Source organism: Octopus sinensis, linkage group LG10, assembly GCF_006345805.1.
Source record: "Octopus sinensis linkage group LG10, ASM634580v1, whole genome shotgun sequence".
Classification (NCBI taxonomy): domain Eukaryota; kingdom Metazoa; phylum Mollusca; class Cephalopoda; order Octopoda; family Octopodidae; genus Octopus; species Octopus sinensis.
Window position 1 is genome coordinate 56,123,725 of NC_043006.1, and position 17,930 is coordinate 56,141,654.

The 17,930-nt window shown below is 36.2% G+C and overlaps 1 protein-coding gene and 1 pseudogene across 1 annotated transcript; both read left to right on the forward strand.

Annotated features, from left to right (window-relative positions):
• The first annotated feature begins 237 nt into the window (after window positions 1-237).
• Window positions 238-9,964, forward strand: LOC115216730 (cholinesterase 2). The gene is made up of 4 exons (XM_036506700.1): window positions 238-481; window positions 2,162-3,684; window positions 5,671-5,855; window positions 9,731-9,964. Exons 2-4 carry the CDS (start codon window positions 2,195-2,197, stop codon window positions 9,832-9,834), a joined length of 1,779 nt encoding a protein of 592 aa, XP_036362593.1. The 5' UTR covers window positions 238-481; window positions 2,162-2,194; the 3' UTR covers window positions 9,835-9,964.
• A 1,525-nt stretch (window positions 9,965-11,489) lies between these two features.
• Window positions 11,490-15,470, forward strand: LOC115216225 (annotated as a pseudogene).
• Window positions 15,471-17,930: the final 2,460 nt, after the last annotated feature.

Here is a 17,930-nt window from a genome sequence, read left to right on the forward strand (position 1 = left end):
TCGGCCTGTGAATTTTAGATTCCTATTTTCCTTGAGTGCATTCAGAAGAAGATCCACTCCTCGCATAGTTATGCATTGTCTATTGGAATATGACCTTTTCATTTTCTTTCTACTTCATTGCCTCTCTCTCAATTTCACCCTTCTCACACCTGTAAACAAGTTCACACACGCACGCATGAAAGTATACGCACAAATAAGCTCATACACATATACACAGTGTCGCCCACACAAAATATACGCCTAAACTTATACGAGTGCTTGAAAACATATATATGCACACATACATATGTACGATATACAGACGTACATTATTTACAGTACATACATACAATACACGTCCCTCCCCACATAAACACGCATGCACAAACTCACACACAGAAATATATATATACGTGTTTAAACATATATGTATTGGCTGCGACAGGTGAAGCAGTGGATACAGTGCCGGGAGACGTGAAAGAGTTAGAGCGATCCGAAAACAGGTATTTATATTTTTACATACTTTTCGATTTGTCTGGGGCATTCTTTCTCTGTACACACGCACATATTCGAACATACACGCGCGCTCTCGTACATATATACGTATATATATACGTATTTGTATCTGTATACATAAAATCTCCGTCGTTTAAGGCTGATCATGGTACTGTAGAATGTTGTCTATAAATACAAGTCGCCTCTCTCCCTCACATTGATGTTAACACAAAAGAAGCCCAGCTATCTTGGGACGGAAGAATTTTGTTGGAGATGTTAGAATACAAGTTATGATAACGAAAGTCCAAGATTTCTGCCATTTCTATTCTTGCCATTCCTTACATATCAAAAGGAACATCCCATAGAGCTTGCCATGATGTATCTGTATTATTGTGATTGACCCAGAATACGACAAATGCGACTCAATGTAGTAAAGGTAGATGAAATGCTGCTCAGCATTTCACCCGGCGTGCTAACGATTCTACTTGTTCATCGGCCTCGTATTCATTATATATTTATCTATTATATTCACCTAAAAGAATATTGAAATTCAATAGTCACCATATATCGTACTTAATGTTAGTGTAACGTAGAATAGAAATTTACAGCGTTAGTTGTCATAGGTAACATATATAATGGATGTGTTGTGTATAAAATCACAATATATGTAATGAAAGGAGATGAAACTTGTTTCAGCAGTGGTTAGTAAGAACACCAGATGCATTTCAGCCTCATTGAACCATATCAATGATGTGTACATACAGACAGTAACATGCTTAGACAATGCTTGTCGCCTCCGATATGAAGAAAATGGTGCATAAATGTTCACTTGTACTTCGATTAGTTGCCCGCCGGAATGATAACCCATTATATGCAATAGAAATAATATTAAATCAAAATAACCCTCTATGTATCATACATAATATAAATATAGAGTTGAAGGGAAAATAACAGCGCTATTCTTCCCACAAATAGTATGTATTATATATGTGTTGTGTTTGAAACACAATGTATATCGTAAAGAGACAAAAATCATATGTGCAGTGTGTAGCAAGTACGCCAGATTCGGGCGCCTATACTTATGCTAACGAATATTTATTGCTTGTTTCCAGTATATCATGTGCACAAATCTCGTCTGCGTATTTGACAGTCAGTGAGCAAAGGCCACTAAGGCCGATACGTACGCATGTATGCATGTATGTAAGCATGCATGCGATTACGTATGGATGTAGGCTTTTACGGCCTCTCTCTATTTATTAAGTGACTGTTTTTACCGGTTCGAACCAATTTATAGTTAGGCATCATCGCACAACATACTGAGGCACATTATATTTGATTACACCGTCAGAGGCCACGTTCACAATGGGCAATCGTGTGAACCATATAGTTATTGTTCTTCTGCGTCACTTGTGGTGATCGCCAACTTCTCGCTCATATCTATGATTGGTAGTAATGCATTAACACGCAAAGGCAAACACGCACACACACATACACTCATACACACACATATACTCACACATACACAAAAGGTAAATAAATAAATAGATGTAACTTTACACAGCAAAACATATTATATGTTCTACTATGATATATTGTGGCATTAGAAGATAAGAGAAAATTAATTAAATTATTTTGCCTCTAGACTCATTCAAATATGTTCTTTCAATAATATTCTTTTTCTTTCTTTCAGAATTCCGCCAACATTTTACCCATTCGTATCATGGAAGGTCTGAAATATATTTTAATAATTTCTCTATTAAAAACTCTTGTCCATGCAGAAGACCCGATAATTGAAACTACCAGCGGAAAGATTAATGGATCAACAGTTGTAGTTCAGAATGTTGAGCTTGATGTATTTCTTGGAATACCATTTGCGAAACCTCCTGTTGGTAATCTAAGATTTAGAAGACCTGAAAAAATTGAACGGTGGAGTGGTATAAAAGAAACGAAGGAACATGTTGCGGCGTGTGCACAACATGTTAGTGATATGTTTGATGACATTCCAGGTGCAGATCTGTGGAAAATAAAAGCTGATATAAAAGAAGACTGTCTTTATTTAAACATTTGGACGCCAACAGAAGCGCGGAAGTCCCGTTCAAACTTAACTACGATGATTTGGATATATGGAGGTGGATTTACATCTGGATCAAGCACGATGGACATGTATGATGGAAGATGGTTAGCTGCCAGTCAAAATATTATTGTTGCATCATTGAATTACAGAGTAGGGCCCTTTGGTTTCCTTTCCTTAAATGACGAGCGCGCTCCAGGTAATATGGGACTGCTTGATCAAAACCTCGCTATAAAGTGGATTCGCGATAATATTGCATCATTCGGCGGAGACCCTGATAAACTGACACTATTTGGAGAAAGTGCTGGTGCAGTATCTGTTAGTATGCATGTTATTTCACCAATGTCTCGGAATCTTTTCAGGAATGCTATTATAATGAGTGGGACATATAACGCTGACTGGGCAATTAGCTCAAAAGAGGGAAATAAGGATAGAGCGAAAGAAATGGCTGCTTTCCTGAAATGCCCAACTGAGAGTGATAAGCAGATGCTAGATTGTTTTCTAAATGCCGATGCCAAAAATATATCACTGGGACAATTTCATAATTTAAACGGCTTCTTCAGTTTTCCTTTTTTCCCCATTATCGATAACTATTTCTTACAGGCGAAGCCAAACAAAGCTCTACAAAATAAAGCAATTAAAAAAGATGTATTAATAGGTTTTGTTAAAAATGAAGGCAGCCTTTTTCTTCTAACGAGTTTCCCCCAATATTTCCCCTTTCAGGGAACTGTTCCAATAAACAATTCTATCTCACATAAATTAATGAAAGAAGTGATTGAACCATTACAACTAAATCCTACGCAGCTTGATTCCATCTTTTATGTTTATGGGTCTAATATCTACTCCTCCTCTGAAACTGAAAAATACAGATACGTACTTGACCAAGTAGCTGGTGATACCATGTTTAAATGTCCTACTATTGAATTTTCCCGGGAATGGAGTAACCATTCCAATGTTTACATGTATTCTTTTGATTATCGATCAAATGTTTCGCCCCGGCCGGAATGGATCGGTTCCCCACACGGAAGTGATATATACTATGTGTTTTCGCGAGCGTTATATACAACGAATTCTTCATCAGAAGATAAGGAAGTATCAGAATTGATGTCAAGTTACTTTGCAAACTTTTCTAAATCAGGGTAAGATTGACTTGTATACGACATTTTGGTTTTCCTTTTAGGCTTTTGCTTTTCTCGCCTTTATCTTGTCCCTTCTAATCTCTATATATCGAGAGAGGTTAATATATTTATAACTGATACACATGCACAAACGTCATTGTTCACCCAAGCAAAAACGCAAACACACAAACACACAGAATATAGAAATCTAAATAATAAAGTTAAGCCTAACCTACAAAGTATGTATGTATCTAACTCCTTCTTTCCCTCACTCTCTCTCTTTCTTCCTTAACATATCCATGTGTGTGTGTATGTCATTTTGTATCTGTTTTGTCCAACTTTACCGCTGTTGGTTTGTTTCACTTAAACATAAACTAGCGGTTCAGAAATTTTTCCGACAGAATAAGTATCAAGCTTCAAAAAAGTAATTCCGTCGATTAAAATTCTGAAGGCTCCTTGTCACTATGGCTGCAGTCTAATAACTGAAACAAATAATCTATCTATCTATCTATCTATCTATCTATCTATCTATCTATCTATCTATCTATCTATCTATCTATCTGTCTGTCTGTCTGTCTGTCTGTCTGTCTGTCTCTCTCTCTCTCTATCTCTCTCTCTATATATATATAATATATATATATATATATATATATATATATATATATATATGTATATATATATATATATATATATATATATATATATAATATATATATATATATATATATATATATATATATATATATATATATATATTAAGTATAGGAAAGAATGGAGCTGAACGAAGATTTAACAAATTCCTTTATTTTATTTTCGACATATATTTCGAAGTCTGCAAAATCCCTAATTCCGAATGAATAAGGAATCCATTATGCAGCTTTCTCTTCAGGAAAATCCAGGAACTTATTTCGCCAACAAAATGCACAAATTTTTCGATGACAGCTCGAAAAACTTATTCATTCGGAATTAGGGATTTTGCAGACTTCGAAACATATGTCGAAAATAAAATAAAGGAATTTTGTTAAATCTTCGTTCAGCTCCATTCTCTCTAACACAGATAGAGAAATTAAGGCCAACAGACCAGATATAGTTGTCAGAGATCATGAAGAAAAAAATGCTTTCTAATTGATGTATCAATACCGGCAGATGACAACGTGTCTCTAAAAGAAATGGAGAAACTTTCAAAATACAAAGACCTGGAAATAGAGGTAACCAGAATGTGGAATCTAAAAACAGAAACTATTCCTATCATTAGGCATGATAAAAAGATATTCAGACAAATACATAACAAAAACACCAGGACTTACAAACACATATAACATACAGAAAATTTCACTACTAGGCACTGCACACATCCTACGCAGAACACTTTCCATACAATAACCATCAGAGCATCACAACAAATCACAGCCATACCCAAGGCACACAGAGCTGCGCTCGGTAGTGAAGTGAAAGCACGCTATAAAAATAAAACTACTGAATAATAATAATAATAATAATAATAATAATAATATAATAATAATAATAATAATAATAATAATAATGATAATAATAATAATCATATTAATAATAATCTGATTTGGAAAATAAGTATCTTGGCACACCCCTTTTTGATTCATTTGCCCTACTTCCTGCCTCGATTAACGACTTTAACGATTTCTAGGAATAACATTGCATGTTGGTCCAATTAAAGCCAGAGAATCCACCCCAACTACATCCAGAGCAAGAGATATCTCCACTTCCTCGGTGCAGAGGCTGTCACCCAGCTAATATCTATAGCAGTGTAAGCAATACTGAGATCGCACTATGAAAGCCTCTCCTTCAAATGTTACCTTGTTTTGACTATGCTGAGTAAATGACTAGTAAATGTGACCGTAGCCAAATTTTGGACACGCAATATGAAGGCCCTTAAAGGTCTACTGCACAACAAATTGCCTGGCGTCCTATTCTAGCAATACATTTATTTTCATTTACCTAAAATAGTACCACTCTTTTTCTTTTCTCTAGTAATCCTAATAATGGTGACTGTGTTGACTGCTCCAATGAACCATGGTCGAAATTCACACAACAAAGCCAGAAATATTTTGCGATTGACAAGAAACCAACGATGAAGAATAAGGACACGTCTATGTACAGTGTATGCGATTTTTGGTCAGATCTTCTCCCTAAATTAAAAGAACCTTCTAGTCCAGGTAACTTTCCTATGTTTCCTTCAATAAATTTCTGTGCTGTCGTTACCATATGTCCACAGGTCTATACACATATATGAATGTATCTATCTATCTATCTATCTATCTATCTATCTATCTATCTATCTATCTATCTATCTATCTATCTATCTATCTATATATATATATATATATATATATATATATATATATATATTATATATATATCTGTCCGTCTGTCTGTCTGTTTGTCTGTCTGTCTGTCTGTTTGTCTGTCTGTCTGTCCATCTATCTCTCTCTCTATATATATATATACTTATGCATACATACTCGTATATACTCTCGCATGTGGTTCTCTATCCCACTCTCCTCTCTCTCTCTCTATCTAATATATATATATTATATATATATATATTATATATATATATATTAACCGGTGTTGTTCAACCGATGAATAGATTGCGTAAACCATTGGTTTGTTTTGTTTTCTTACTTTATTATCATCTCATAATAATGACTTTTATGACTCGTATTACTACCTCAGTCAATCTAAATGTATATATTTGCCGTTACCTGTCATAAATAGCCTTTTTTTATTTGCAATATGCATTTTCGTTGATTTTGCATATTTTACCCTTACATTTCCACGTGTATTTTATATTTTCTTTTCGTAACATATTTCTACTATATATATATACACTTCATTATTAAAGTTGCAAAAACACTACAAAAATATCACGAAAAACTATTTCTCAGTGTTTCACGTTCCCGTGATTGAGAACGGAATAAAAATTGGGGTTGTATGTACAATGTATGTTTTGATAGAATTCACGTTGACACGTACACTTTTCATTTTTTTGGTTGTTTCCACTAACGGTCTTTCAGAAATATCCAAGCTGAGAGAGTAAATATACGAACAGAAAATAATAATAAAATGAAAATAAAAATTACGGAGATGTACTTGCATAGCAAGTGACCTGATCTGACATCGTGTGCTGGAACGAAAAGAATTGCAGCAGGGAAGGTGTTTATAAGCCATTTAAGAAACACACAAAAACCGTTAGATTCACTTCGACATTTAAATTTAATTTGTCAAAATATTTTCCTCGCTTTGAAACAGCGACCTATTCAATGACAAACTTCCGTGCTGCATCTGAAAATAAGAATATAATCACATAAGTATCGTTTTCTATAAAATCGAAGAAAATACTGAGTTAAAAAAATCTTGAATCAAAAAGAAATTTTGAGTTAGAAAGAAATTATAGATGCCCAGAATAAATTAATTAATGGTAAATAAATAAATCATTAATGAATATCAATATAAGTTTGCTTTAAAAAATTTACTCATATCTTTTTACATATGCACCTCATACACACATACATAGATTGGAGCTTATGCATATACATATATGTACATATATACATTCATACATTACATAAATTGACACATTCACAAAGAAATACCCATATATATATATATTTTTTTATGTATATATGTATAATATAAATATCATATAAATAAATATAAACATACATATTATATATACATATAAACATATATAATATAAACATATATAACATAAACATATATATAATATAAATATATGAATATATAATAAACATAGAAACATATAAACATATATAATAATATAATACATACACATAAACATACATATAATATAATATAAATAACATATAAATATAAACATACATATGTGTACATACCTACTCATATATGTATATATACATGCATATATATATATATATATGGGTGGGGACATCAAAAAAGCCTAGACAAAAATGAGAAACTAGAACATAAAAAACAAAAACATAGAAGACGAACTTTTTCCGAACGAAAAAACCCCAGAGAAATGAGACATGCAGCATAAAGAACATTCCCTTTATCAGTTGTCCCCTGTTTTATCTACTCCACTTTCGGAAGGTAAGGACAGGACACGACTTCGTTAAAACAGCTCTTCCCGCAAAGCAAATTATTTGGGATGTTTTGCGAACGGTGAAAGTGGTAACAAAAACAAGATAGTGAGAACAAAACACTAAAGACAAACGGTGAGGATTGTTAAGCCATGACGATGTGAAGTGGTGAAAGCTGGAAAAATGAGCTTTGAGAAGAGACAGATAAAAGCACGTCTTGTTTTTGGGGACAACTGATGAAGGGAATGTTATTCATGTTGCATGTCACGTGACACCAGACAAAGCAAGTTCACCGAGAAGCTCATGATAATCACCTTGTTTTGAGAAAAAGGGCATCATCTATATCCACTGGTTTTCGTCTTGCCAGACGGTCAACGAGGAGGTTTTGGGAAAGTACAAGTAAAGATATCGTTGCAAGAGAGTAGAGTACCTACAACAGGACAGTGCAGAATTCCAAAATTCCACCCTGGTAGCAAACTACTTGTCGGAGATGGCCATCAAAACTGTCTTTCACACATTCTATGGTGCATATAGCTCCATATGACTTCTTGTTGTCCTCCAAAAAGAAGATGAATGAGGTTGTGCCTTCCGTGAGGTCTTCACCATGTGGCCGTTGCCATACAAGCACATTGAAGAGAGGGATTCTACTCCAAGGGAGATTAGCATCTTTTGCTTTATTGAAATTGAGAAATGTCTCTCCTGACAAACACTAATAACATCTGGAATGTACCTTGCCTGAGTACATATATATATATTTAAAGGAAGAGGTAAGAATATTGAGATAAGGAAGTTAATAATTGCCTATTATTAACAAATTGGTCATCTTCACTTCTTACAGCTGTTTCAATCAATACTCAATAATATAATTACAAATTTTTACATTATATTTACGTTTACGAAATGAATTGACAAGCCTACAAATAAGATTCAAAGGTACATCTTTTTATTTTCTCTTATGTACATTTAATGAACAAATTTGTAATTTTATCATTGAGTATTAATTGAAACGGGTGTAAGGAGCGAATATGACCAATTTGTTTATAATAAACAATTATCAACTTCTTTATATTCATTTTTTTCTTTCAAATGTATTTAAACTATATGCTTAATTTATACCTATTGCTGTAAAGGAATTTAATTTCCCAAAATACTAGGTTTTGGACTAATATTTCCTTGGATGCAACCATTCCTTCACCAGGTTAACATATCCTCTAATAGATTTATATATATATATATATATATGAGATCCAGAAATCGAGGTGTAGCAAGAAAGTTAGTTTCAAGCAATCCGCAGTAAATATAAAAATAACTTTCAGGGGTTATAATGGTTTATTGCGACGGAAAGTTGTGGATCTTTTTCGTGTACGATAAACTGAAAAAAAGTTATTTTTATATTTCACAGTAGGCGACCAGGGTTGCCGGGTATGCGAATAAGAGTACCATAGTCAAGGAATGGAGTAGATAAGATCCGGGCTACATATGTTTCATGGCGAGCGGAACCTCGGAAATATTAAATATCCAAACGAGAGGTGTATACCGCAGACTACTCTTCAGGCCAAAGATATTTTGATTAAATGAAAGTTTACATTGTGGAAAAGAGGCACATTTTTACACATGGGAGATTGAATCAGAATGTGTCGAGAGCCCAGGTTCACTCTCCATTGAGTGGTTCTTTTGAAGATAGTCAATAAACACAATGGCTTTTACTTCCTCCAAAACTGAGGTCATCACATTCACTGCAGTTGAAACGACAATAGTCTTGTTTGGAGGAGGTGCAGAGAGACGTTTCCACTGTATGGATTATATCTTTCAGACGGTGTGACAGGCCTGGATGAGGGAGACACAGAATCTGTTCTATCGACCATGTACAGAGATATCATATATTTCAAATACATACAATAATTATTTGCTATAATTACAATATGATACAATTAAAGGTGATTATTTTATTCCATTGTATTTTTCAGTACCAAGTGGATCACAGAATATTTGGACTTTTCAAGGAAGAATACTAACCACTTTCAGTTCCATTTTCTTCTCTTTGGTGTTGTTCTGGAACATTTTGTGTTGATGCTACTTCAGTTAATTACATCAGTCAATTATGATCTGATTACAGGGCTTAGAAAAGCTCAAGGACAGAAGCAATAAATGTCTGTATCTGTGAGGGGGATATGTTGAATAAAATCATAATTAACTGATCATCCGTCGTATATTATTTTTACACAAAGCAGCAACTCTTCAGCACACCCTCGTATAAATATATATGCGTGTGTGTTTGTGTCTGTGTCTGTGTGCGTGTATGTGTGTGTGCGTGCCTCTCTGTATATATATTTATAAATATATACATGTATATGTGTATGCATTTGCGTTTGTATTTGTCCACACAACTCATAACAACTGATATTGTTCTGGAACTTTTTGTTTAAATCCTACTTTGGTGACTTGCGTCAGTCAATTACGATCTGTTTAATAACTTCATTTTGTGATATCTTATATTTTGTATATATTAATTCAAATATGTACAACATACATACATACATACATGCATACATACATACATACTTACATACATACATACATACTTACATACATACATACATAAATACTTGTGTGTGTGAATTTATTATATCTATATATATATATGTGTGTGTGCGTGTGTCTGTGTATATATATATTTGTAGGCTTGTCATATATATAAATATATATCTACATATGTGTATATATGTGTGCATATATGATGACTGCTTCATCTTGACAGATGATAGCCGTCTCATCAACACGCACAAAACACCCCAACACACAGCACAATCCCTCCGTTGATGAACGCTTAGATGACTTTTAAGAGCAACTGCTCACTGACAGGGTTTAAAACATAAGTGACGAATTTTCTTTTCTTCTACAGCTATGTCTTTGGCCTTGTTGAATATTAATATAGATTCACAATAGCCATTGGAAAATATATCATTGCTATCAACTGACGTAAGAGAAGGGAACGAAGTTGATTCCCAACATAAAATCTCGGACATAACAAAATGCAACTGAACGAGTGAAGATTTGAGCTGATGCCACGTGTGTATTTACTGCACCTCTTTATTTGACTGAGACGTGGATCACTAACAGGCGTCGTATGAAAATTTAGGAGAGATTTCATCAAAAGTAACTCAGACGTATTTTGGGAGTGAAGTGGTAATGTTTCATACCAGATACAGAAGTTTTGCGCTTGTCACATTGTAGCTCAATTGAACATGTTATCATGGCTCAAATGAGATGGTCTGGACATGTTATTAGAATGAAAGATGAGCGATTGCAAAGGTTTTTTTATGGTAAGCTCAGCTCTGCGTGAAGGGAAACGTGACGAAACTAGATATGAACAAAGTGAAATTGATGAGAGGTGCTGTTAGGACTTGCTGTAGCGAGGGTGAAATATGATTCAGCACTCTGAGCTGAAATGGACCTGTTGGAAAGGAACAATTAGAACTGAAATCAACAGTAAACATAGAATATACATTTACGTGATCGTGTTCTGTTGTCAAAAGCAGGATACGTGAAACATATGATGTCACTTGAAGATCGTAAACCCAGGTAGGTAATAATCTTGAACACCAGCCGCCTCTTACGACTTGTGTCATATGCCACAAAACTTGTAAGTCAATATCTGGACTTCAAAGACATGCTAGTTCAGAAAAACATTCCTCCAGAATTAGATTCCACACGGAAGTATTGGTTTCCTTTCCTTAAATGACGAGCGTGCTCCAGGTAATATGGGACTGCTTGATCAAAACCTTGCCATCAAGTGGATTCACGATAATATTGCATCATTCGGCGGAGACCCTGATTAACTGACTCTATTTGGACAAAGTGCTGGTGCAATATCTATAAGCATGCATGTTATTTCACCAATGTCTCGGAAACTTTTCAGTAATGCTATTATAATGAGTGGGACATTCAACTCTGGCTTGGCAATTAAGTCAAAAAAGGTAAATATTGACAGAGCCAAAGAAATGGCTGCTTTCCTGAAATGTCCAACTGAGAACGATGAGCATATGTTAAATTGCTTTCTAAAAGCCGATGCTAAATATATGACAAAAGGACAAATTCATAATTCAAAGGAATTCATACAAATTCCTTTTTCTCCTATTGTTGATAACTATTTCTTACAGAAGCCAAACGAAATTCTGCAAAAAGAAACAATTAAAAAAGATGTGCTAATAGGTTTTGTTAAAAATGAAAGCAGTCTTTTTCTTCTTGATTTCCCCAAATATTTCACCGTTAACGGAACCGTTCCAATAAACTATTGTATTGCACATAAATTTATGAAAAATCTTATTGAACCAGTACAATTAAATTCTGAGCAGCTTGATTCCATCTTTCATGTTTATGGTTCTCATGCCCATTTCTCTTCTGAAACTGAAAAATACAGATACGTACTAAGCCAAGTAGCTGGCGATACCTTGTTTAAATGTCCTGCTATTAATTTCTCCCGAGTATTGAGTACCCATTCCAATGTTTACATGTATTCTTTTGAGTATCGATCAAATTTTACACCCTGGCCGGAATGGATGGGTGTATTACACGGCAATGATATATTCTATGTGTTTTCGCACGCGTTATCTGGAAAAAACTTTTCATTAGACGACAAATGAATGTCAAAAATGATGTCAAGTTATTTTGCAAACTTTTCCAAATCAGGGTAAGATTGATTTTATCGAACATTTTGTTTTCTATTTTATTCTATCTCTAATAATCTCTATATATCAAGAATGCTTAGCATATCTGTTATCGTCGCATTTACAAAAATGCCATTGTTCATCCAATCAAAAATGCACAGAAAAAGAAAACCTAAATAATAACCCACAATCTATCTATCTATCTATCTATCTATCTATCTATCTATCTATCTATCTATCTATCTATCTATCTATCTATCTATCTTGCTGTCAACACCCGTTAAAAGGAGGACTGGGCATGCCGTTGATGATGCGCAGACACGCGCTGAGATTGTTCATCCAATCAAAAATGCACAGAAAAAGAAAACTTAAATAATAACCCACAATCCATCTATCTATCTATCTATCTATCTATCTATCTATCTATCTATCTATCTATCTATCTATCTATCTATCTATCTATCTATCTATCCGATCGGTGATTCGGGTGAACGGCCACCTGTCGAAACCATTTGACATCACGCGTTCGGTCCGTCAGAGGTGTCCCCTGTCGGCGCTTCTGTATGTATTGACTCTCGAGCCGCTACTGCGGAAGCTGGCGACACTGAGGGGCATCTCACGGGAACTGGTCCATCCGCGCCATCTTTCTATATGTGTCTTCCTAGCCATAGAAGTAATTGTGGGCGGTCTACCTCTTAAACATCTACTGGGGCAGAAACTACTAAGATTATGTTTATCTAAGTATTCATTATTACATGTCAGCCTAAGTAGGAGGCTCAGTTCTTCTGTGTTGACATTACGGAACTCCACCTGGATCTCATTGATCATCTCCACGTACTTCTCCACCGCAAAATCTACGTCGATCGATGGGTATAGGGATACCACATCCATGCTACCCACCATACATCCTGTCAGGTCACAAGTGATGTTACAGTCATCGATCCTGCTGAGGAGATCTTCTGTGCTGTCACATACATCAGGTGACATCCGGATTATAGGGCGTATGATCATTGAGAGGAAGTAGGAGATTCTGAAATTGCTAGCGATATTCGCTCCACAGACTGGTCTTGTTGGTGGTCCTGCTATAGGGTCAGTAATTACTTCATGGTCCTTGCGAAGTCCATACAGTGCCGGGATATCATTGTTCCAGGCTGGAAAGTATTTGCTGTACGTTTCTGGGGTCCCAGAACAATTGTCCACATCATCATGTGGGCGTTGAGGACCTTTTCTCTCTCCTCATGTGCCTGTACAGTTGTTATTTTTGTATTGGCTATATGAGGTTGCATTGCCTGGATGTAGTTCGGTAAGCTGCCTATTGACATCCTGCCTGACTTATCTGTGGGAAGGCATACCACCTCTCCGTTCCTCGTGCGCTGAATGAGCTTATGTAGGCCACATGCAGGCTTAATCCCGAGTTGTTGGGCCTCTGTCTTATTCTGTCTCTGTCTCTTAGTGTATAATCCTAAAATCTGTCTAAGTTTGGTCCTAGCTATAGTGAACTGTGCTTCCATATGGTGGAGTTCCATAATGTCAACACAGAAGAACTGAGCCTCTTACTCAGACTGACATGTAATAATGAATACTTAGATAAACATAATCTTAGTAGTTTCTGCCCCAGTAGATGTTTAAGAGGTAGACCGCCCACAATTACTTCTATGGCTAGGAAGACACATATAGAAAGATGGCGCGGATGGACCAGAGCCATACGGAACCCCGCAAATGTCCATCAAATAAAGAAAATGATCGCACATGCACTAGGAGGTAGTATAAGAGTTACCCTAAAAGGCCACACGTTTAAGTTTAATAATAAAATATATGCCCAGGACGAGGGGGCAGCCATCGGCGTCAGTATCGCTGGTGATGTGGCCAACCTTTTCATGGTATGGTGGGACAGAAGTCTTAAAGAACGCCTAACACAGAACTCCATACTCGTAAACATGGACTCTCGCTATGTTGATGATATCAACATAGTGGTAAAGGCACCCCCACAAGAGAGTAATGTTGATATAGTAATAGAAACTAATACTATGGAGAGCATCCAGCAAATAGCTAACTCCATCCACCAGAGCATTAAGGTCACAATAGACTACCCCACTAAACACCCCAACCATAGACTACAAGTACTAGACACTGAACTCTGGCTAGAAATTGTGAATAATAAAACCCAAATCCTTCATTCATACTATGCCAAACCTATGACCTCAAAATACTTGATCCACCGGAACTCAGCCATTGCGGACAATGCCAAATTCAATATTTTGATGGCAGACCTCGTCAGAATAATGAGAAATGTGTCACGCATGTGCGAGCCCACAGAGTTAAAGAGACACATACAATATTTCATTCACCGCATTCATCACACACACGTGACAATAACTGTTCGACAAATCTTCGCAAGTCAGCAATGCACAGGCACTGTACGAGAGCATGCGGAACGGTTTCATCGCTCCGCTTGCATCTCGGACAATCCCGACTGACTGCAGATCCGTGCCTGTAGGTCTTATCTCGAACCGGTAGCGCCCTCCGGTAGCAGTGCCAGGTCTGGGATTTCTGGAAGTTATCCATCGTTCCTTGCATCAACTAAAGCAACATAAACCCCTCCCCAACCACACTCAGAACAGCAGATTTCTCCACTTCCCCAGCGTCGATGCGGCCACCCAAGAAAAACATGTAGAAGTGAGATCGAACTATAAAATCCTTCCCTTTAAATGATACTTTATGTTGCCGATAAAGAAAGAAAAACAGGAACAGTTAACCACGACAATATTTTAAACTCAGAATATAAAAGCCCTTAAACACTTACTGCTCGATAACTTGTCTGACGTTCTATTCTAATAACACATTTCCATTCATTGCATAAAATAGTACATTTTTTCTTTTCTCTAGTAATCCTAATAATGGAGATTGTTCAGGTTGCTCCAATGAACCATGGTCAAAGTTCACACCCCAAAACCAGAAATATTTTTTATTTGACAAGAAACTAAAAATGGAGAACAAGGAGACATCTATGTACAATGTATGCGGCTGTTGGAACGTTCTTGTCCAGGTAACTTTCCTGTTTTTTTTCAATAAGTTTATCTGTTGACCGTTATCATATATCCACGGGTCTATACACATACATGCATCTATCTATAAGTAATATTTGTAGCCATTTTAAAATGGCTGTCCGTTCGATCGAGTTCTGCTGCGATTTTTTACTCCCAAGAGGACATCTCTTCTAGCTGGTTAACGATGTACAGCTGCATCCAGTAAATATATATATATATATATATATATATATATATATATATATATATATATATATTTACTGGATGCAGCTGTACATAGAAATATACACAAAGACACAAATATGTATAAACACACACACACACGTTCATGCATATATATATATATATATATATAATATATATATATATATACATATTTGTGTGTATGTGTGTGTGTGTGTGTATGTGTAAGTTTTATTTATCTTCATAAAATAGGTTAAACCGGTCGCTCACGGAGCGAAAATATTTCTTGAGTGAAGTAAGCTCGTGGTATTTGTAAATATGTTGTTGATTTAGTGTGCTGGCTGTGCGGTGGATACACACCCAGAAATATCAGGTTCTACTTACTCTTAAGCTTTTACTTGTTTCAGTAATTTGACTGCGGCCATGCTGGACCACCGCCTTTAGTCGAGCAAATCGACCTCAGGACTTATTCTTCGTAAGTTTAGTACTTATTCTATCGGTCTATTTTGCCGAACCGCTAGGTTACGGGAACGTAAACACACCACCATCGGTTGTCAAGCGATGTTAGGGGCACAAACACAGACACGCAAGCACACACACGCGCACACACACACACACAAGCACACACATACACACGCACACACACATACACACACATATATATATATATACATACATATATACGACGGGCTTCTCTCAGTTTCCGCCTACCAAATCCATTCACAAGGCTTTGGTCGGCCTGAGGCTATAGTAGAAGACACTTACCCAAGGTGCTACGCAGTGGGACGGAATCCGGAACCATGTGGTTGGTAAGCAAGCTACTTACCACACAGCCACTCCTACGCCTATGTTATCTTTTTCCTAGACTTTTGTGATACATTCTGTTGGACAGCTCGCCTCTACAGCAGGACATGGCTTTTGTTCCCTGTCGAAACAATGTCAGATCTGTTATGTTTACGCGAATTGCATTTGTTTTATTAGAGCGTTCCACAAGCATTCCTTGGCTTAAAGGTAGCAATATATGCTGCGGATAGCGTTTTAAATATTCTTTAAATATATGCCTGAGGGGAAGGTAATATCCGTAGACATTTTGGGCTGGTGTTGAGAATGTGGGTGATATCCTCCCCGCTGGTATAATAGAGCTGAAATTACTTATCGCAACTAGAGATTTACTGGTATGTTCGTCTCTCTTCTTTATCAAGTGTTTAGTAGCTACTACCTGTTCGTTGATAGCAAAGCCATATCCTTCTAGATGTGATATAACGTGTATATGACAGAAAAAGAAAATTGAAGCAGAAAAAGAGGTGGAGAAGGAAGTCGTAAAGGTGGTTGAAAAGGAAGTTGTAAAGAGAGTTGGAAAGGAGGTTATTGAGGGGAGGAAACTGAAGCAAGCATACTAGAGAGCCTTTTTAGACAGCAAAGAGAAGAAACTGCGACACTAACCAGAACAGTGGTGGTTGCGCCAAGATTGAAACATGGGAAACAAAGAATAAGACAAAGAAAACATAGCTGGAATTTCGTGACATAAACTAAAAGCATACATACCGAAAGAGTGATAACCAAGCCTAAATGCACTATAAGGGTTAAGTTGCCCAAGGAGATATAAGGTGAAAGCGTAAAAGCTATTCTAATCGTCGAAGGAAAAGTGTCAAATTGAACATCGATGAGTTCGATGGTTTTAAAAACAGAAGAAAAGAAGAGTAAACAAAATGATGCTAATAGTGAAAAATTAAGGAAAAAAGAAAAGATTACAAACTGAAAGTAAGAACGTTCAAATGGTATTGAATGTGAGTGGGGTGCATCTAACCATTTCGTCACCATCGATTTCATTGTACATTTTTCCATTTCTTATTTGTTTTATGTTTTTGGTCCTCACTGTGGTGATCTGTCTGCCTTTGTGCTGTCCCACCTGTGTCATGAACTAGATGACAAATAAAAAGAATTACAGTCCCCGACGCATTTTTTGGTCATGGATGTATGATATTTTTGGTTACGTTGAAGTAAGTGGTGATATTGTTAATTGTTAAAGGTCTCCCTTCGTTTTGTTTCCTGTTGAAATTGCTGTTTCTACTGACGAATTTTTGTTGAACTATGTTTTCTTTTCTTCCCATTTATGGGAGAGCCGGAGAGAAGAAGTGAAATGGAAACTGGATCAGCAAAGAGCCACAGTTATGCGCTTGCAACTGGCAGAGGAACAGGAAGTTTGTAAAGTTAAAATTGAGCCAAGAAAGCTGAAAGAATGCGGTAATACGCGCAGGAGGGGCTGTGTC